Here is a 22,700-nt window from a genome sequence, read left to right as displayed (position 1 = left end):
ACCAACCACTCTCTGAGTAAAAAACCTTCCTCTAATATCCCCCTTGAACTTCCCACCCCTTACCTTAAAGCCATGTCCCCTTGTATTGAGCAGTGGTGCCCTGGGGAAGAGACGCTAGCTATCCACTCTATCTATTCCTCTTAATATCTTGTACACCTCTATCATGTCTCCTCTCATAATCCTTCTCTCCAAAGAGTAAAGCCCTAGCTCCCTTAATCTCTGATTATGATCCATACTCTCCAAACCAGGCAGCACCCTGGTAAATCTCCTCTGTACCCTTTCCAATGCTTCCACATCCTTCCTATAGTGAGGCGACCAGAAATGAACACAGTACTCCAAGTGTGGCCTAACCAGAGTTTTATAGAGCTGCATCATTACCACATGATTCTTAATCTCTGTCTCTCGATTTATGAAAGCTAACACCTCATAAGCTTTCTTAACTACCCTATCTACCTGTGAGGCAACGTTCAGGGATCTGAGGACATGTACCCCCAGATTCCTCTGCTCCTTCACACTACCAAGTATCCTGCCATTTACTTTGTACTCTGCCTTGGAGTTTGTCCTTCCAATGTGCACCACCTCACACTTCTCCGGGTTGAACTCCATCTGCCACTTCTCAGCCCATTCAGCATCCTATCAATGTCTCTCTGCAATCTTCAACAATCCTTTACACTATCTACAACACCACCAACCTTGGTGTCGTCTGCAAACTTGCCAACCCACCCTTCTACCCCCACATCCAGGTTGTTAATAAAAATCACGAAAAGTAGAGGTCCCAGAACCGATCCTTGTGGGACACCACTAGTCACAACCCTCCAATCCAAATGTACTTCCTCCACCACGACCCTCTGCCTTCTGTAGGCAAGCCAATTCTGAATCCACTTGGCCAAACTTCCCTGGATCCCATGCCTTCTGACTTTCTGAATAAGCCTACCATGTGGAACCTTGTCAAATACCTTACTATAATCCATATAGGTCACATCCACTGCACTACCCTCATCTATATGCCTGGTCACCTCCTCAAAGAACTCTATCAGGCTTGTTAGACAAGATCTGCCCTTCACAAAGCCATGCTGACTGTTCCTGATCAGACCATGATTCTCTAAATGCCCATAGATCCTATCTCTAAGAATCTTTTCCAACAGCTTTCCCACCACAGACGTAAGGCTCACTGGTCTATAATTACCCGGACTATCCTTACTACCCTTTTTGAACAAGGGGACAACATTTGCCTCCCTCCAATCCTCCAGTACCATTCCTGTAGACAACAAGGACTTAAAGATCCTAGCCAGAGGGTCAGCAATCTCTTCCCTTGCCTCGTGGAGCAGCCTGAGGAATATTCCATCTGGCCCCGGGGACTTATCCATCCTAGGGTATTTTAATAACTCCAACACCTCCTCTCACCTAATATCAACATGCTCCAGAACATCAGCCTCACTCATATTGTCCTCACTGTCATCATGTTCCCTCTCATTGGTGAATACCGAAGAGAAGTATTCATTGAGGACCTCGCTCACTTCCACAGCCTCCAGGCACATCTTCCCACCTTTATCTCTAATCGGTCCTACCTTCACTCCTGTCATCCTTTTGTTCTTCACAAAACTGAAGAATGCCTTGGGGTTTTCCTTTACCCTACTCGCCAAGGCCTTCTCATGCCCCCTTCTTGCTCTTCTCAGCCGCTTCTTAAGCTCCTTTCTTGCAACCCTATATTCCTCAATACACCCATCTGATCCTTGCTTCCTAAACCTCATGTATGCTGCCTTCTTCCACCTGACTAGATTTTCCACCTCACTTGTCACCCATGGTTCCTTCACCCTACCATTCTTTATCTTCCTCACCAGGCCAAATTTATCCCTAACATCCTGCAAGAGATCTCTAAACATCGACCACATGTCCATAGTACATTTCCCTGCAAAAACATCATCCCAATTCACACCTGCAAGTTCTAGCCTTATAGCCTCATAATTTGCCCTTCTCCAATTAAAAATTTTCCTGTCCTCTCTGACTCTATCCTTTTCCATGATAATGTTAAAGGCCAGGGAGCAGTGGTCACTGTCCCCCAGATGCTCACCCACTGAGAGATCTGTGACCTGACCCAGTTTGTTACCTAATACTAGATCTAGTATGGCATTCCCCCCAGTTAGACTGTCAACATACTGTGACAGGAATCCGTCCTGGACACACTTAACAAACTCTGCCCCATCTAAAACCTTGGAACTAATCAGGTGCCAATCAATATTAGGGAAGTTAAAGTCATCAATGATAACAACCCTGTTATTTTTGCACCTTTCCAAAATCTGCCTCCCAATCAGCTCTTCAGTTGGGGCAACAACACTTCATACTCTGTTTGGGTATCCTGCAACCTGATGGCATGAACATCGATTTCTCCAATGTCTGGTAATTTCTTCTTCTTCCCCTTCTCTCTTTTTCAATTCTCCATTCTGGTTCCCCTCTCACCCCTTACTCTTCTCCTCACCTGTCTTATCACCTTCTTCTGCTGCCCCTGCTCCTTCCAATGGTCCACTCTCCTCTCCGATCAGGTTCCTCCTTCTTCAGCCTTTTACCTCTTTCACCAGTTACATCCCAGCTTCTCACTTCATTCCCCTCCCCCATCCACTTACCTTCCCCTTCACCTGGTCTTAACCTGCCAGCATGTGCTCCCACTTCTCCCACCTTCCTATTATGGCCACTGCTCCCTTCAAGTCCTGATGAAGTATTTTCATCTGAATCACCAACAGTTCAAGCCTCTCCATAAACACTGCCCAGTTTGCTGAGTTCCTCCAGCATTTTGTATCTTGCTCAAGGACAGTTTCTATCCCACTGTTATCAGACTCTTGAATGGATTTATTGTATAAAAAGATGGACTTGGCATCACAATCTACCTACTTGTACTTTATTACACTTTTTCAGTAGCGCTTACACTTTATCTGCATTGCTGTTTTACCTCATTCTTGCACAATGCCCTGTGTAATGCTTTGATCTGTGTGCAAGGCCAGCTTCACACTGTATCTTGGCACATGTGACAACAATAAAGCAATATCACCTAGTAAAGCTCTGTAAATGCCAGAAAAGACAACAAGGGTGTGTCCAAACAGCTGATGAGAAAGAAAGGGCAAGTTGAGAATATGCAGGAATAGCACAAAAAAGAATGCCTTACTGCAGACTGCAGAATACCAGAACGCAGGGACAGACCCTTCAGTCCACAATGTCCATGCTGAACATGATGCCAAATTAAACTCAACCCTTCTGCCTGCACATGATCCACTCCAGCCATTTCCTGCATCTTCACATACTGCCTAACAACCTCTTAAACACCAGTATAGCATCTGCTTCCACCACCACTCCGGCACCCACCATGCTCTCTTATGATCTTAAGTATGCTTTGGACAGTTTGAAAAAAACACAACCTCATTGGAAAAGAAAACGCAGCTTTCCCACCAACTCCTAGGAATCCCGGCCCAGCTGCACTCAAGGCAGGGGAAGAATACTCGAGTTAACATTGGGTGACACTGGCGTCTGGAGATCCTGGATCAGGAACACCTCCCAAACTACCCAACTGACTGCCCCATCATGCACCCCCTTGCCTCATCTGTGGAAGAGTCCATAAGTCTCAAATTGACCTCAGAACCATAAGACATGGGAGCAGAATTAGGTAATTTGGCCTTTCAACTCTGCTCCACCACCCCATCATGGCTGAATTATTTTCCCTCTCAACACTATTCTTCTGTGTTCTCATAACCTTTGCCCCCCCGACTAAACAAAAACCTATCAACTTCTGCTTTAAATATACCCAATGACTTTGCCTCCTCAGTCATCTATGGCAATGAATTCCACAGATTCACCACCAAATTCCTCCTCATCTCTGTTCTAAAGGATGCCCTCGTATTCAGAGCTTGTGCCCTCTGGTCCTAGACTTTGCAACTACTGGAAACATCCTTTCCACGTCTGCTCTATCTAGACATTTCAATATTTGATACGTTTCAATGAGATCTCCCCTCATTCTTCTAAACTCCAACAAGTACATACGCAGAGCCATCAAATGCTCCTCATATGTTACCCTGGGAATGAAAGGGTTGTCTCCAAAGCCAGCACATCTTTACTTGGATAAGGGGCCCAAAACTGCTCACAATACTCCAAGTCACCCAGAACTGCAGCAACCTCAATCTGGAGGGACTTCCTAAGAAGAGTGCAACATTGAGGCGAAGGGTTCAGCTATACACTATATCGAAAGATGGGCAGTGGATTAGTTACACTAGTTTGCTTTGCCAACACCCCAAGCTGTTATTCGACCTCACTGCGTCAGTGACAGGGCCCGCACCAGATAGCATGGGGATGGTCTACAAGTGTAGAGTGAGTCAACAGTTATTACACAACTCCTAGCGTATGATCAACTTCCTAACTAAAGCAGCTGTCTCTTTTTCCCAGTTTCAGGCTTCAGATGGACTTTTTAGAAAAGAAACTACTTTACTGAGCATTCCTCTGGGGCAGCAGTAGGTCACAACATCTGAGGAGAGAGGGTTTCTGTTCCCCATTACTGCCCAGTGACCCTGGGGATAGAGCCAGGGCTTCTGTTCCCCATCACTGTTCTGGGGTTAGAGGGAGAGAGGGGAATCAGCCAGTTTTCCTGGTCCCCATCACTGCCCAGTGGACACCCCTCCCCCGGGTTACAGGGAGAGAGGGAAAATCAGTCAGGTTTCCTGTTCCCCATTACTGCCAGGTGACCCCGGGATTAGGGGAACAGAAGGGACATCACCTGTGGTTCCTGTTCCCCATGGCTGCCCAGTGACTCCAGGGTTAGAGGGAGAAGGCAGTCAGCCAGGTTTCCTGTTCTCCATTACTGCTCAGTGACACCAGAGTTTGGGGTGGGGGGGGGGGAGCGTGCGGAAATCAGCCAGGATTCCTGCTCCCCGTCACTGCTCAGTGACCCTAGAGCTTAAGGAAGAATCACTTAGGGTCCCTGCTCATGATGACTGTTCAGAGATGACTCACAGAGCAGTCTTGTGGTGTAAACTAGAAACTGTTGAACAACATGGTAATTGGTTTCATAGCACAGGATGTTTTTCACACAAGAGTTTCATTTCAGACCATAATTGGTTTTACTATATCAGATATCCTTGTTCGTAGGAGGCATTCATTTCAGCCCATCAGAACAATCCTTTCCCTGCTAAATTTTTCCTGTTTATATGTTTAACTCCTATCCAGACTCTACCCCTCATCTACACACTAAGGATAACTCTAGTGGCTGATTAATATAAAACCTAGCAACACACATCAAAGTTGCTGGTGAACGCAGCAGGCCAGGCAGCATCTCTAGGAAGAGGCGCAGTTGACGTTTCAGGCCGAGACCCTTCGTCAGGACTAACTGAAGGAAGAGTGAGTAAGGGATTTGAAAGTTGGAGGGGGAGGGGGAGATCCAAAATGATAGGAGAAGACAGGAGGGGGAGGGATGGAGCCAAGAGCTGGACAGGTGATTGGCAAAAGGGGATACAAGAGGATCATGGGACAGGAGGTCCGGGAAGAAAGACGGGGGGGGGGGAACCCAGAGGATGGGCAATGGGTATATTCAGAGGGACAGAGGGAGAAAAAGGAGTGAGAGAAAGAATGTGTGCATAAAAATGAGTAACAGATGGGGTACGAGGGGGAAGTGGGGCCTAGCGGAAGTTAGAGAAGTCGATGTTCATGCCATCAGGTTGGAGGCTACCCAGACGGAATATAAGGTGTAGTTCTTCCAACCTGAGTGTGGCTTCATCTTTACAGTAGAGGAGGCCGTGGATAGACATGTCAGAATGGGAATGGGATGTGGAATTAAAATGTATGGCCACTGGGAGATCCTGCTTTCTCTGGCGGACAGAGCGTAGATGTTCAGTAAAGCGGTCTCCCAGTCTGCGTCGGGTCTCGCCAATATATAAAAGGCCACAACGGGAGCACCGGACGCAGTATATCACCCCAGTCGACTCACAGGTGAAGTGTTGCCTTACCCGGAAGGACTGTTTGGGGCCCTGAATGGTGGTAAGGGAGGAAGTGTAAGGGCATGTGTAGCACTTGTTCCGCTTACACGGATAAGTGCCAGGAGGGAGATCAGTGGGGAGGGATGGGGGGGGGGATGAATGGACAAGGGAGTCGCGTAGGGAGCAATCCCTGCGGAATGCAGGGGTGGGGAGGGAAAGATGTGCTTAGTGGTGGGATCCCGTTGGAGGTGGCGGAAGTTATGGAGAATAATATGTTGGACCCGGAGGCTGGTGGGGTGGTAGGTGAGGACCAGGGGAACCCTATTCCTAGTGGGGTGGCGGGAGGATGGAGTGAGAGCAGATGTACGTGAAATGGGGGAGATGCCTTTAAGAGCAGAGTTGATAGTGGAGGAAGGGAAGCCTCTTTCTTTAAAAAATGAAGACATCTCCCTCGTCCTAGAATGAAAAGCCTCATCCTGAGAGCAGATGCGGCGGAGATGGAGGAATTCCTGAGAGCAGATGCGGCAGAGACGGAGGAATATAAAACCTACATGTCTTTACCATGGGCAGCAGTTAGCATAATTCTATTACAGCACCAGTGACCTGAGTTCACCTCTGCCACTGTCTGTTTTGTATTAGACACAAGAGATTATACAGATGCCAGTAACATTGAGCAACACTCACAAGGTGCTAGAGGAACTCAGCAGGTATCAACCTCGCACTCAACATCAGTAAGGCCAAGGAATTGATTGTGGACTTCAGGAAAGGGACTTGGGAGATCACACACCAGTCCTAATTGAAGGAATGGTGGTGGAAAAAGTGAGCATGTCAGCAGCTGTACTTCATTAGGAACTTCAGGAGATTTGGCATGTCACCGTAAGCATTTCTACAGATGTATGGTGGATGGCATTTTGACTGGTTACATCACTGTCTAGCATGGAGACTACAATGCAATTAAGGTTAGGATTTGGATCACAAGAGGCTACCAAGGCTTGTAGACACAGCCAGTTTCATCCTAGGCACAACCCCCCACACCACCAAGAACATCTTGAAGAGGCAGTACCTCAAGAAGGTGCCATGAAACAACATTCCTCCAGATCAAGGTGCAGAACACAGTACATACAACTCACATACAACCACATAAAGTAATATTACCACAAACAAATAACGGTGCATTTATAATACAAGAGAAAATGTAAAGAATATAATGCTATTGCTGCTTCATATGTGTTGAGACCTGGGTTGTGGCAGGGAGTTAGTAGTCTCATGGCCTGAGGAGGAAGCTGTTTCCCACTCTAAAAGTACTTGTTCTATTCTATTAGTAGCATCAGGGAGCAGCTACAGGAGCTTGAAGAGTCTACACTTTAGGAGCAGTTTCTTCCCTTCCACCATCAGATTTCTGAACCGTCTATGAACCAATGAACACTACTTTACCCCTTTGCTCTCCTTGGACCATAACACCATAAGATATAGGAGCAGGATTAGGCCATTCGGCCCATCAATCTGCTCTGCAATTTCATCATGGTTGTCCATTTTTCCTCTCAGCCCCAATCTCCTGCCTTCTCCCCATATCCCTTCATGCCCTGACCAATCAAGAATCTATTAACCTTACCTTAAATAGACATATAGCCTTGGCATCTACAGCTGCCAGTGGCAAAGAAGTCCACAGAATCACTATTCTCTGGCTAAAGACATCCCTCTCATCTCCATTCTAAAAGGACACCCTCTATTCTGAGGTTGTGTCCTCTGGTCTTAGACTCTTCCAGCATAGGAAACATCCTCTCCATATCCACTCTATCAAAGCCTTTCTACAGGTTTCAATGAGGTAATCCCTCATTCTTCTGAATTCCAGTGAGAACAGGCCCGAAGCCATCAAAAACTCTTTATATGACAAGCCAGTCAAACCTGGAATCATTTTTGTGAACCTCCTTTGAACTCTCTCCAGTTTCAGCACATCCTTTCTAAGATAAGGGTCCCACACCTGTTTGCAGTACTCCAAGCGAAGCTTCACCAGTGCCTTAAAGCCTCAGCATTACATCCTTGCTTTTATATTCTAGTCCTCCTGAAATGAATGCTAACATTTGTCTTCATCACCACAGACTCAACCTGCAAATTAATCTTTAGGGAATACTGCACAAGGACTCAAAAGTCCCTTTGTGCCTCAGTTTTTTGTATTTTCTCTCCATTTTGAAAATAGTTAACCCTTTCATTTTCTCTACCAAAGCACATGACCATACACTTCCCGACACTGTGATTCCATCTGCCACTTCTCTGCCTATTCTCCTTATCTGTCTAGATCCTTCTGTAGCCTCTCCATTTCCTGAAGACTACTTGCTCCTCCACCAATCTTTGTATTGTCTGCAAACAAAGCCATTAATTCCTTCATCCAAATCACTGACCTGTAATGTAAAAAGAATCAAGTCCAACACAGACCCCTGTGGAACACCACTAGTCACCAGCAGCCAACCAGGAAAGGCTCCCTTTATTCCCACTCTTTGCCTCCTGCCAGTCAGCCACTGCTTTATACATGCTAGAATCTTTTCTGTAATACCATGGGCTTGTAGCTTGTAAAGTAGCCTCTTGTCAAAGGCCTTCTGAAAATCCAAATACACAACATCAACTGATTCTCCTTTGTCTACCCTGCTTGCTTTTTGTTAAAAGAATTCCAACAGATTTGACAGGCAAGATTTTCCTTCAGGAAACCATGCTGACTAAGGCCTATTTATCATGCGCCTCCAGGTACCCCAAAACCACATCCTTAACAATTGACACAACTTCCCAACCACTGAGATCAGAATAACTTGCCAATAATTTCCTTTGTTCTGTCTCTCTCCCTTCTTGAAGAGAGGAGTGACAATTGCAATTTTCTAGTCTTCCAGAAACATTCCAGAATCTAGTGATTCTTGAAAGATTATTACTACGCCTCCACAATCTCTTCAGCCACCTCATGCAGAACCCTGGGGTGAACATCGTCTGGGCCAGGTGACTTATCCACCTTCAGACCTTTCAGTTTCCAAGAACCTTCTCCCTAGTAATGGTAACCTCCCACACTTCATGACCTCTGATACCTGGAACTTCCACAATATTGCTAGTGTCTTCCACTTCAAAGACTGATGCAAAATATTTATTTAGTTTGTCTGCTATTTCTTTGCTCCTCCCTCCCCCAACATCATTTTCCAGTGGTCCAATATCCACTCTCCCCTCTCTTTTACACTTTAAGTATCTGAAAAAGTTTTTGGTATCCTCTTTAATATGCCATATTTACCTTCTTAATGACTTTTTTAGTTGTCTTTTGTTGGTATTTGAAATCTTCCTAATCCTCTAACTTCACACTAGTAATTATTTATATTTTGTGTATATATATTCTTCTTATTCAATTTTTATTATGTATTGTACTATACTGCTGCCACAATACAACAAATTCCACAACATACCAGACCACAGGAGCAGAATTATGCCAATCAGCCCATCAAGTCTGCTCCACCATTCCATCACAGCTGATTTACTCAATTTCATGTCAGTGATAATACACCTGATTCTCATCTGCTGCTTGTCATCAGAGACACAGAGATAAATATTAGGAAGGGAAACCTTCCCTTTATAAATTCTTAGGCTGAAGAACCAGGGATCTTGTCTTAAGGTGAGAGGGAAACGATTTAATAGGAATTTGAGGGGCAACTCTTCTTTTTACACAAAGGAATGAGCTGTCAGAGGAAGTGGTTGAGCCATGAGCAATAACAACTTTTACCAGACACTTGGACAGGTGTTGCGATTGGAAAGGTTTAGAAGTTTATGCTGCTGAATGGCTCTAGCACCTTGGTTGGCATGGGCCAGATGGGCCAAAGGATCTGTTTCCCTGCTGAATGAATCTAATTAAGGTGCCTGAGTTTTTTTTACATCCACCCAGCAGAATCGATGGAGCAAAATGCATAGCATTCCCTCACCAACAATGCATCAGAGTGGCTCAATCCATGCTGCTGTGAAATGATACATACTAGATGGTCAAACCAGGACTTGTGCCACAAAGAGTAGACAGTAGTGGTATGTAATGGAACAGAGGAACCTTGGAGATGCTTAGTTTATTGAAAGCGGCATCCCTAGTAGACACGATGGTGAAGGGGGTGCTTGTCTGCTGGCCTTCATCGGCCAGGGTGCTGGGTATGAGAATTGAGACATTATATTGCAGTTGTATAAGTCATTGATGAGGCTGCCCTAGGAGGACTGTGTATAGTCACCCTGTAACAGAAAAGGTTAAACTGGGAAGAGTGCAGAAGAGATCTTTGAGGATGTTACCAGCATTAAAGGATTTGAATTATGGGGAGAATTTGGCCAGGCTAGCTCTTTATTCCTTGGAGTGTAAGAGAAGTGAGGGAGTGAGAGGAATTTACACATTCCCCCTGTGACTGTGGGTTTCCTCCCACGTATTTCCATTTTGCATCCCAAAGAAATGCCGGGTTGTTGAGTTATCAATCCTCATAATATTTCAGATCTTAGCAAAGTCACTCCTCAGCCTCCTACACCCCAAAGACAGAATGCCACTCCAGGATTCCTGGATAGCATGAACATAGATTTCTTCTTCTGGTATTTTAAGTCTTTCCCCCTTCACTCTTCTTCTAATCCTAACTTTGGCCTCTTACCTCTTCTCCTCACCTGCCTCTCACTTCTCCTTGGTGCCCCTCCTTCTTCCCCTTCTCTCATGGCCCACTCTTCTCTTTTATCAGATTCCTTGTTCTCCAGACTTTCCCACCCACCAGGCTTCATTTAACACCTTCTAGCTTGTCCTCTTTCCCATTGCCTCCATATTTTCATTCTGGCATCTTCCCCTTTCCTTTCTAGTCCTAATGAAAGGTTTCAGCCTGAAACATTGACTGTTTATTCCCCTCCACAGATGTTGCCTGACCTACTAAGTTCCTCCAGGTAGGTGTAGGTGTGGGTGTAGGGGTGTGTGTGTGTGTTGCTCAGGATTCCCAGCTTGTTGCACTCTGCACTCCACCCAGGTCTTGGTGTTAGTGCCCCCCCCCCTTCTGGGCCCTATCACCAGCACTCTTGGGAAATTGGAAAAGGAAACAAGAGATGCAAGACTCTTTTAAGTTCTTCCAGTAGTTTGTGGTTGTTTTTGGCTCTGGAAGAGTGTGAAATGATGAGCTAGACATATCGTCCTGTATTTTTGTGCATTCATCCCTTTCCAAGGCCAGCTAACAGTTGATGGGAACACAGAGAGCTAAAGAAACTGATTAGGATAACTGGATGATTGACCTATTTACCAAGTGAGCCATATTGTGTGTAGGAGCAGAAGTTAGCCATTCGGCCCATCGAGTCTGCTCCACGATTCGAACATGACTAATTCATCATCCCTCTCAGCCCCATTCTCCTTCTCCCCGTCAATCTTTGATGCCCTGACTAATCATGAACCTATCAACCCCCCACTTTAAAAAGACGCAATGACCTGGCCTCCACAGCCGTCTCTGGCAACAAATCCCACAGATTCGGCACCCTCTGGCTAAAGAAATTCCTCTTCATCTCTGTTATAAAGGGACGTTCATGTATTCTGAGGCTGTGCACTCTGGTCCTAGACCTTCCTACTATTGGAACTGATAAACAACATGAACTTTGGTTGTGATGATTCTCTGGGCACTCTCGTGTCCTCCCACATCCCCAAAGACGCGTGGGTTGGTTAGTTAGGTTTTGGTTGGATTGTGACGAGGGGAACCTAGGGACGGGCGGGGGAGAAAATAAGGTGCAGGGTTAAAGGGCAACAAAGGGAGGAAGGGAGGGATAGGAGGCCTCCGCAGCAGGGAATGGTGGGCCAAGTGGCCTCAGGTCATCCTCTGAGGTGCACTTAACTCTCCCCACCCTGCGGTGCTCCCTCATAAAAGGCCGCAGCGACGCCCCGTAGGGTGGCGCTCCCTCCGCAGCACGATGCTCCCTCACCGAAGCCCCTCCCAACCCTCGGCGCTCCCGCTGCGTGGCCCCTCCCATCTCACTGCGCTTCCACCGCTACGCCCCTCCCATCCCGCGGCGTTCCGTCCTCCCCTCAGCTCCAAGCCCCCCGGCCCCACCGACCTCAAACGGGTTGTCATCGACGCACTGCGGCGGTCGCGACATTGCGGCTGGGCGACGGGAAGCGGGCAGGCCGCGGCGCCGGGACGGTTGGCGAGGCCGCGAGAAAGCTGCAGTGACTGGCCTGGCCTCGCCCCGCCCACACGCCGCGAGCGGGCTGCGGCGATTTGCTCCGCCTCCATGTCCCCGCCCCGCCCACACGCAGCGCACGCTGCGGACTGTTGGCTCCGCCCACACGCCGCGGGCGAAGCTGCGGTGCTCGGCGCTGGCCTCGCGCCCGGCCCGCAGGCAGCGCGCGAGCTGCGGGGATTGGCTCCGCCCACCTGCCGACTCGAAGCCACGCCCCATTGATGTCCCTCACCCTAAACCCAATCTAACCTCGGACCCCTCCTGAGCCACTAAACCCAATCCGGATCCAAAACAGATCTGATCCCTCAGATCCAAGCCTGATTCACTGAACCCTTGAGTTGATCCCTCAATCCCCCAGGGTTGATCCCTCAAAACGCTAATTTCTGGGCTGATCTTTCAATTCCGATCCATAAATCTCACAGCAGCCTTGCATTTGGTTCTCTAGCCCAGGCAGTCACCCACCCTCACTGTATCCAGCCCTGGCCCAGAACTTGTCTACATCCATGCTGCACTCAAAGGGCAAACACGAGCAAATCTGCAGATGCTGGAAGTTCAAACAACACACACAAAATTCCGCCACTTCCAAAGGGATCCCACCACCAAGCACATCTTTTCCTCCCCCCCCTTTCTGCTTTCCACAGGGATCACTCCCTACGAGACTCCCTTGTCCATTCGTTCCCACCCCCCATCCCTTCCCACCAGTCTCCCTCCCGGCATTTATCCTTGTAAGTGGAACAAGTGCTACACATGCCCTTACACTTCCTCCCTCACCACCATTCACGGCCCCAAACAGTCCTTCCAGGTGAGACGACACTTCACCTGTGAGTCGGCTGGGGTGATATACTGCGTCCGGTGCTCCCGATGTGGCCTTTTATATATTGGCGAGACCCGACGCAGACTGGGAGACCGCTTTGCTGAACACCTACGCTCTGTCCGCCAGAGAAAGCAGGATCTCCCAGTGGCCGCACATTTTAATTCCACATCCCATTCCCATTCTGACATGTCTATCCACGGCCTTCTCTACTGTAAAGATTAAGCCACACTCAGATTGGAGGAACAACACCTTATATTCCGTCTGGGTAGCCTCCAACCTGATGGCATGAAGATTGACTTCTCTAACTTTCGCCAATGCCCCTCCTCCCCTTCTTATCTCATCCCCTATTTTATTTATTTATTCATTTATTATTCCCCCCCCCTTTCTCTCTCTCTCTCTCTCTCTTTCCCTCACACAATCACTTCTTGCCTGCTCTCCAGCTTCCTCTGGTGCTCCCCTCCCCCTTTCTTTCTCCCGTGTCTCCAGCTTTGTATCCCTTTAGCCAATCAACTTTCCAGCTCTTAGCTCCATCCCTCCCCCGCCTGTCTTCTCCTATCTTCCCCTCCTCCCTGTTTCAAATCTCTTACTATCTCTTCTTTCAGTTAGTCCTGACGAAGGGTCTCGGCCCGAAACGTCGACTGTACCTCTTGCTATGGGTTCTACCTGGCCTGCTGTGTTCACCAGCATTTTGTGTGTGTTGCTCTCAGAGAGACCGCCTTTTCAAATGCGACCCCCGTAAGCAGTACCCTTGCGTACTAATCAACTCTCAACCCTCAGGTCCATGATGAAAACTGCAGTTGACCCATGGTGTAGCAACCAATTAATGCAAAAAAAACTCGGGAAAATTCCAAGCATAAGCAGTGAGCGTGACGCAATTGCGGGGCACTCGGGAGTTCAGAGTTCAATTCCGGTGCCGGGCCCGTCTGTAAAACGTTTGTGGCAGTAGGGGTTCCTCCCGATGCTCCAGTTTTGTCCCACAGCCCAAAGATGTACTGGCTAGCAGATTGTAAGTTGTCCTGTAGATAGACTAGTGTGAAATAGGTGGCTGCCGAGCGATGCGACTCGTCGGGTCGGAAGGGCCTGTTTCACGCTGGGTCTCAAAATGCATGAAACTAATTCCCCAGGACTAAACCGGTGGGGATAACTTCCACTCGCCCCATCACTGAACTGTTCCCACGACACATGGACTCACTTTCTTCATCTCAGGTTCTCGATATTTTATTGCTTATTATTTATCATTTTTTTTTCTCTTTTGCAATTGGTCAGTTTATTATCTTTTGGTTCTTCTTCCGTCCTGTCTTTCATAGATACTATTATGTCTCTTGGATCTACTAAGTAAAGGAAACAAATCTTAGGGTTATAAATGGTGAAGTGTATGTACTTTGATAAGAAATTTACTTTGAATTTGGGACTTTGATCCCTCAAGCCCAGCCTAATCTAAGCCTGGGTGTCCACATCCACACCCGATCCCTCTGAAGCCAAGCTCGATCCACTCATCTCAGCCCTCATACACTAAACCCAGCTTTGATCCTTCCAATCCCAGCTCCGATCTCTCTAAAACCCGCCCTGGCTCCCAGAACCAGGGACCCACTAGATCTAGCCCCGACCCCTCTAAACCCAGTGGCGGAGGAACACAGCTCGGACCCACACTCCCTCAACCCACCATCCGCTCAGTCCATCAGCCCTTATTTCCGTCCCCTTACTCTAGATTCTGCACCAGGGGCAACTTAACCCTCGTGTGTCTGGGATGTGGGAGGAATGTAGATCAGCAGGGTGGGGGAAATACATCCATATAAACATGGGGTCTCTATCCCACCTAAACACAGCCCTGACCCTCTACTCTGCTTTTCTGCTCTCTAATTACAGGGTACTGACCCGAAACATCCCTTTGACCTCTAACCATCAGGCAGAAGAAACGCAAGTATGAAAACAAGGTCTGTTAGGCTGGGTGACAGCTTCTTCCCCCAGGCTGTGAGATTTCTGCACACCCAGCACACATTATTAACAACAGTGCCAGTACAGTAACGTTTTTGTATATTTAACTCCATGTCGCCTGTACAGTATATGCACTGTATGTCACCTTGTGCATCCTCAGAATATATTTTTTTAATATGTTCATATTGTTTTATGTGCTGTGGATGATAAATGCACAGGGTTTTGCACCTTGGTCTCTGGTCGTTTAGTTTAGCTGTGTTCAGTTGCACTTGAACTTAACGATTCCTTGCGCTGCACGAACCACTGAGTTCCTGCAAGGAGGCTGCTTGTTGCTGCAGATGCCCTTCTCCTTGGCATTCCAAAACCAGAGCCTGAACCCCAAGCTCCAGCCCTGGAACTACACTGGACAGCGAACTCTTCACTTCCCTGGCGAGGAGAATCAAACTTACCCCTCAGTGAGGTTTATTTTCCAAGTTAACATTACACACAAGCCCAACAAAGGTTACCACAGAAAGAATTATCTGGGAATACAGATCCGTAATTCCTCCAAAGTGACATTACAGGTAGGAGACCTCAAAAAGGCAGCATCCATCATTAAGGACCCCCATCACCCAGGACGTGCCCCCTTCTCATTGCTACCATCAGGGAGGAGGTACAGGAACCTGAAGACACACACTCAACAATTCAGGAACAGTTTCTTCACCTCCACCATCAGATGTCTGAATGAACAATGAACCCATGAAGACATCCTCAGTATCTTTCCCTCTTTTTGCACAATTTATTCAATTTATATTTTTATATATACAGTACTATGTAAAAGTCTTAGACACATAATGTATATATGCCCTAGCTAGGGTGCCTAAGGCGTTTGCACTGTACTACCGCCGCGAAAATTAAAAAAAAAACAAATTTCATGATATATGTGAGTGATGATAAACCCGATTCTGACATGGGTCTCTGTTGTAGACTGAATGTACAGGGAGACGTGAAGCATGGTTGGGGAGAGGGGAGGAAGCAGGAAGCGCCAGAGAGACATTCTGTAGTGATCAATAAACCAATTGTTTGCAATCAAATGACTTTGCCGGGTGTCTCGGGACTGGGTGTGTCTGCACCCGTGCCAACCCCTGCCCTGGCACTCCTGTGCCACCTGTCCCACACCCCTCCTGCAGCACTCCACCCTCACCATTCCCAACATCATTTGCTCTTGCCAGATTTAGAAACTCACTCTCTGCGCCACATTAACAGATACAATACTGTGCAATCATAAGCACCCTAGCTGTATATACGTGCCTAAGGTTTTTTCACAGCACTGTATATTCTATTGTAATTTACGGTTTCTATCATTTTGTATTGCAGTGTACTGCTGCTGCAACGCAAGGAATGGCAGTGACAGTAAACCTGATTCTGATGCCAAATCAGGGTCATAAAGGGATCTTTTGGCATATTGGCCTTCACATCTTCTCCCAGTCTGTTGTCACCAGAACAAGCTTCAATGCGGTGGTGTGCTGGGGCAATATCATCAACACAGGTGGTGCGAACAGGCTCAACAAACCGATTAGCAACGCTGACTCTGCTATAGGTGTCAACTGGACGCACTGGAGGCTGTGGTAGAATAAAAGGACCCAATGGAAAATCCTGGCAATTCTGGACAATGTTTCTCACCCTCTGCATGCCACCTTGGCTGAACAAGGGAGCACTTTTAGTAATAGACTTTGACAACTGCACTGCTCCAAAGAGCGCTATATTAGGTCATTCTTACTTGTAATGCTACTGTGTCACTGTAATTTCCTTTGGGATCAATAAAGTATCTATCTATGTATACTGTGTATCACAGTATTGAGCACAGGAGTTGGGATGGTATATTGAAGTTGTGTAAGATGCTGATGAGGCCTAATGTGGAGTGTTGTGTGCTCTTCTAGTCACCTACCTAGACAAAAGATTGAAAGAATACAGAGAAAGTTTACAAAGATGTTGCCGGGATTTGGGGACCTGAGTTATAGGGAAATGTTGAATAGGTTAGGGACTTTATTCCTGGAGCGTAGGAGAATGAGGAGAGGTTTGATAGAGGTATACAAAATTTTGAGGGACGTCGATCGGGTACATGCAAGCAGGCTTTTCCACTGAGGGTGGGTGAGACAAGAACTGGAGTTCATGGGTTTAGGGTGAAGAGTGAAATGTTGAAGAGGAATCTGAGGGGGGACTTATTCACTCAGAGGGTGCTGAGAGTGTGGAATGAGCCGCCAGTGGAAGTGGTGGATGCGGCTTTGTTTAAGAGAAGATTGAGTAGGTACAGGGATGAGAGGGATATGGTGAGCTGTGGTCCCCATGTGGGTCAATGGGACAAAGCAGAGTATTGACTAGATGGGCCAGAGGACCCGTTTCTGTGCTGTAGTACCATAAGACTCTAAGGACAAAGAAATGGCAGATGAACTTAATGGGTATTTTGTATCTGTCTTCACTGCGGAAGACACTAGCAGTGTGCCAGAGGTCTGTGAGTGTCAGGGAGCAGGATTGAGTGTCATTGCTATTACAAAGGAAAAAGGTCTTAAGGTGGATAAGTCACCTGGACCAGATGGACGACATCACAGGTCCTGAGAGAGGATGCTGAAGAGATAATGGATGCATAGGTCATGATCTTTCCAGAATCACTTGATTCTGGCATGGTCCTGGAGGACTAGAAGATTGCAAATGTCACTCCAATATTTAAGAAAGAAGGAAGGCAAAAGAAAAGAAATAGGCCAGTCAGTGGCTGGGAAAGTGTTGGAATCTATTATTAAGGATGAAGTTTTGAGGTACTTGGAGACTAATGATAAAATGTCAAAGTCAGTATAGTTTCTGTAAAGGGAAATCCTGCCTGACAAATCTATTAGAGTTCTTCGAGGAAGTAGCAAGCAGGGTGGACAAAGGGGAGGCAGTGGATGCTATTTACTAAGATTTCCAGTAGGCATTTGATAAGGTGCCACATACGAGGCTGCTTAACAAGATAAAATCCCATGACATTACAGGAAAGATACTGGCATTGATAGAGGAATGGTTGAGGCAGCGAGTGGGAATAGAAGGGGCCTTTTCTGGTTTTCTGTCAGTGTCTATTGGTGTTCCTCAGGGGTCAGTATTGGGACCACTACTGTTCACATTGTTTGTCAGTGATTTAGATCATGGAATTGATGGCTTTGTGGCAAAGTTTGCAGATGATATGAAGATAGGTGGGGGGTAGGTGGTGCTGAGGAAGCAGTGTGATTACAGCAGGACTTGAGACAAATTGGAAGAATGGGCAAAAAAGTGGCAGATGGAATACAATGTTGGGAAATGTATGATAATGCATTTTGGTAAAAGGAACTATTATCTAAATGGGGAGAAGGTTCAAACATCAGGGGTGCAGAGGGACTTAGGAGTTCTTGGGCAAGCCTCCCAGAAGATTAATTTACAGGTTGACATTTATTTCAAGGGGAATAGAATATAAAAGCAAAGGGATAATGCTGAGCAATGGCCGCATTTAGAGTATTGTCAACAGTTTTGGGCCCGATATCTCGGAAAGGATGTGTTGTCATTGGAGAGAGTTCAGAGGAGGTTCACGAGAATGATTCTGGGAATGAAGGAGTATTTGGCAGCTTTGGGCCTGCACCCACTGGCATTCAGCAGAGTGCTGTGGGAGGGTGGGGGAGAGGGCTTATAGAAACCTATCGAATGTTGAAAGGACTAGATAGGGTGGATGTGATATTTCCTGTGGTGGGGGTATCCAGAACTAGAGGAAACAGCCTCAAAGTTGAGGGGCGACCTTTTAGGACAGAGGTAAGGAGGAATTCTTTTAGCCGGAGAGTAGTAAATCTCTGGAATGCTGTGCCACAGACTGCGGTGGAGGTAAGTCTGTGCATATATTTAAGGTGGAAATTGATCGTTTCCTGATCAGGCAGAGCATCAAAGGAAATGGCGAGCAGGCAGGTATATGGGGTTGAGTGAGATCCGGGATCAGCCATGATAGAATGTCAGAGCAGACTTGATGGGCTGAATGGCCTAATTCTGCTCCTATGTCTTATGGTTTAAGAAGAAAGCTTGGGCAAAGAGACCAAGATATTTATTTAGAACAATGGTGCCTTATTATCTCTGATGAAAACCCAGTGTCTCTTTCTTCGGAAAGGTTACGGACTGGATGCTGTGATTTCCAATCTAGAACCAGTTCATCCTGGGAGAACAGATTTTCTCCACACTGGAGAAAGTTTGGCCCGAAAGTCAAACCTGTGATCAGAGAATTCTGAGCTTGAGGCCCAAACGCCAAACACTTGATTGCAGGGTCCTGAGGTCAATGAAATCCACAGAAGGTCAAGGACAGACGGCAAGTCCGGAGGTAGAGGTGCAAAGGTTGAACCCCTGGAGTCTGGGCCAGGGATTGGGGATTGAAGACTGGAACTGAGTCTGTGAATCTCTGTGAGTCTGCTGGGGAGGTCAAAGCCCAGTGTCTGCAGGCTGGAGTCCACTGGAGGCTAGAGGCCTGTCCTTGGGTTAAAGGAATGTATGTGGGTGGGTGGGAGGATAGGACGGGACTTGTCTTGTTGCTCATTGTGTTCTGTGTTGTTCTGTCAAGTGCTGTGAGCAGGCTATGTTGATGCCAGAATGTGTAGTGACACTAGTGGGCTGCCCCCAACAAGTGTGTTGATTGTTAACGTAAAAGATTTCTCTTCGCGTTTTGATGTACACCTGACAAGTAAACTTGAATCTTGATGTCTGCCAGTCTGAGAGACCGGGGCCAAGGACTCAAGGCCTGAAGGAGGGCTGTCCTGGGGGATGAGGCCCGTCTGCTTGTGTGAAGCTTTGTCGGGGATGGGAAAAGGGGGTTGCTTTGCTCTTGTCTCATTTTGGTGTATTAGTTGTTCTGCTGAAGACGGTGGGTATCAGAATGTGTGGCGGCACCCCCAGCATATCCTTAACGCAGACAACGTGCCTCACTCTGTATTTTGATGTGCACATTATATTAAATAAATCTGACGCTGAGAGCGGCAGGAGGTTCTGCCAGGGTCTGGTCATCATCCAGGGAGTATGAGGAGGTGTTCTGCAAATATTTTCTCATCGAACCCCAGCCCATTCTCTGGTACATTAACCCTTTGCCGCCCCAGGCAGGGAATTATTCCTTTGGGTCCAAGGAAGAAGACCCCAGGATGGGATCAATCAACCCTTTTCCCAACTAAATTTCTGCTTATGAGGCTGGGAGGAGACGGGGGGGGGGGGGTGCAGGGAGGAGTGGGTAGGGGAAGTAGGGTAGGAGACAAAGGAGGAAGGGGAGCGTGGGTGGGGTGAAGCCCATTCTTGCCAACACTCCCGATCTTCTTCCCCTAACCCCTCACACCTTTGACCCACCCATGGCATACAACCTTTCACCCCAGACCCCCCAGCCTCTCCTCCCAACCCCTAACCTCACCTCATCCTCCTTATCTTTGATCCTTTCCTTACTTATACCCTCCCCTGTTTCTGACCTCTGACCCCAGTCTCCTCACCTTTGACCCACACATGGCATCAGCTTTCTCCTCGAGACACCATCCTCTCCTCCTGAGCCCCCAGCCCCTACGATCCTGACCACAAAGGCACCACTCCATCCACCCAACACACCCTCCACTTCAAAGCAGCAATAAAGAGAGACAGAGACTGTGTCAAAGGGATGGGGGAGAGGTGGGGAGGTACAGGGGAAAAGGAGCTGGGGTGTCACTGAGTTATAAAGCATTACAGTACAGAAACAGGCCCTTCAGCCCATCTCATCCATTCTGTCTAGTCCCATTGACCACAGTTCTCCAAACCCCCGCCATCCTTGTACTTCTCCAAACTCCCCGTACAGGTGGGTTAGGGTGAGGAACAGAAGGGGAGACAGAGAGGGAGGAGGAGGGGAGTGAGGGAGCGGGGGGAAGAGAGAGGGGAATCTCAGTCTGTATGTTGAATGCAAGAGGACAGTTAGCCTTCGACATGAGCTCCAAGGTTTTTGGCTCCAGGGGCTCCCTACCCCGGGAGGGCTCTGAAGGCAAGCAGAGGGGGATTATTCACCATCACAATGAAGACGTAGATCAACTCAATGTCTGCACTGGAGGGGGTGACGATCTGAAACTTCCTCAAGATCTGCAGGGGCAGGGACAGCAAACACAAAACAGTGATTAGTGGGACGCCTGCGGGAGGGGGGTGAGACAGAGGGTGGGGAAGACACGGTGAGGGACAGGGACAGTGGGTGAGAGATGACGGGGTAGATAGAGGGGGTGGAGATTCAGGGATGAAGGTGGAGGGGAGATAGGTGAGCGGGAGGGAAGGACAGAGAGGAATGGAGGAGGGAGAGGTTGAGGGCAGGGGAGGGAAAGGGAGGGGATAGGGTTGAGCAGAGAGGGAGGAAGGGAGGTGATAAGGGGTAGGAATGGGGGGGCTTGCGAGAGAGGGTGTGAGGAGGGGGAGAGGGGAGGGAATGAGGTGGAGGTCAGGGGTGACGGTGGGTCTGTCGGAAGGAGGAGGAGAAAGGGGAGGAAGAGAGAAGGATGGGGTGGGGAGGAATGTGGTGGGAGGGACAGAGAGGAGGGGGTCTCGGGGCAGGGACTCACATGGATCAAGAAGAGACTGATCTCGGTCTCCGCCACTCTGCGGCCGATGCATTGCCGGACTCCGAAACCGAACGCCAGGGCCTGGAAGCTGTGGGAAGCAGCGGACAGCCACCTGGCTGGGTTGTAGGTGCCGGGATCGGAGAAGATCTCTGGACTCCGGCCCAACGAGTAGAGCCCCACCTGTACGAGGGTCTGAGGGCGAAGGAAGCAGCGGATTAAGACAGCGATCCCGGCATCAGGATCAGGGCAGGGAATGAGATCCCTCCGCCCTATAGCCCTCCCCAGCCTGTACCGGTTGGTCCGGTCTGGTCTCAAGCATTAGCGATTAATGTATCCAATTACCCCTCCCCACAAATACCTCCCGCGGAGTTCACTGCCCCAGCGCAGAGTTCACTCTCCGACCCTCTCACAGAGCGGAGTTCCCTCCTCACCGCCCCTCCCAGATCGCAGAGCTCCCTCCTCACCGCCCCTCCCAGATCGCAGAGCTCCTTCCTCACTACCCCTCCCTCAGCGCAGAGCTCCCTCCCTCCTCACCGCCTCTCCCTCAGCACAGAGTTAGCGGTCTCACCGACCTTCCCAGGTCACAGAGCTCCCTCCTCACCGCCCCTCCCTCAGCGCAGAGCTCCCTCCTCACGGCCCCTCCCAGATTGCAGAGCTCCCTCCTCACCGTCCCTCCCAGATCGCAGAGCTCCCTCCTCATTGCCCCTCCCTGATCGCAGTTCCCTCCTCACCGCCCCTCCCTCAGCGCAGAGCTCCCTCCCAGATCGCAGAGCTCCCTCCTCACCGCCCCTCCCTCAGCGCAGAGCTCCCTCCTCACCGCCCCTCCCTCAGCGCAGAGCTAGCTGCCTCAGTGTCAATCCCACAGTGCGGAGCACCCGAACTGTTCCACCCCTGGTGCTCGGCCTCGCTGATGAACGGCAGTGTTGACCTCAACTAGGACAGACCCTGCGCCCGAAGAGAAGCCGGAGAACGTGGCAGGGCAGAGAGAAGGAGATAGAGAGAGTACCCGTAGAGAGACCGGCTGGTGTATCCGACCTTGCCTGACCAACCTGTCAGAGCTCTTCCAGGAAATCACAAGCAGGGTGAGCAAAGGAGAGCCAGTGGATGTGATGTACTTAAATTTTCAGAAGGCATCAGATAAGGTGCCACATATGAGGCTGCTTAACAAGAAAATTCCTATGGCGTTACAGGAAAGATACTGGCACGGATAGCAGAATGGCTGACAGGCAGGAGACAGCGAGTGGGATTAAA

General features: G+C 48.5%; 1 protein-coding gene and 1 long non-coding RNA gene across 2 annotated transcripts in view; one reads left to right on the top strand and one right to left on the bottom strand.

Moving 5' to 3' along the window:
• LOC140194192 (uncharacterized) overlaps window positions 1-22,700 on the bottom strand; it is a 123,991-nt gene that overhangs the window by 23,581 nt on the left and 77,710 nt on the right. The window contains exons 25-28 of the mRNA XM_072251699.1: window positions 21,450-21,641; window positions 20,911-20,982; window positions 16,342-16,488; window positions 12,012-12,308 (exon numbers count right to left, since the gene is read on the bottom strand). Coding sequence (XP_072107800.1) covers window positions 12,012-12,308; window positions 16,342-16,488; window positions 20,911-20,982; window positions 21,450-21,641 — 708 coding nt within the window. The remainder of the gene's footprint in view (window positions 1-12,011; window positions 12,309-16,341; window positions 16,489-20,910; window positions 20,983-21,449; window positions 21,642-22,700) is intronic.
• LOC140212041 (uncharacterized) lies at window positions 13,739-16,705 on the top strand. Its single transcript, XR_011889629.1, has 3 exons — window positions 13,739-14,157; window positions 14,818-14,885; window positions 16,243-16,705. It is a non-coding gene; the product is annotated as an uncharacterized lncRNA (long non-coding RNA).

Source organism: Mobula birostris, chromosome 2, assembly GCF_030028105.1.
Source record: "Mobula birostris isolate sMobBir1 chromosome 2, sMobBir1.hap1, whole genome shotgun sequence".
Taxonomy (NCBI): domain Eukaryota; kingdom Metazoa; phylum Chordata; class Chondrichthyes; order Myliobatiformes; family Myliobatidae; genus Mobula; species Mobula birostris.
The sequence above is the reverse complement of the archived record's forward strand: the minus strand, read 5'-3'. Positions and strand labels throughout refer to the sequence as shown.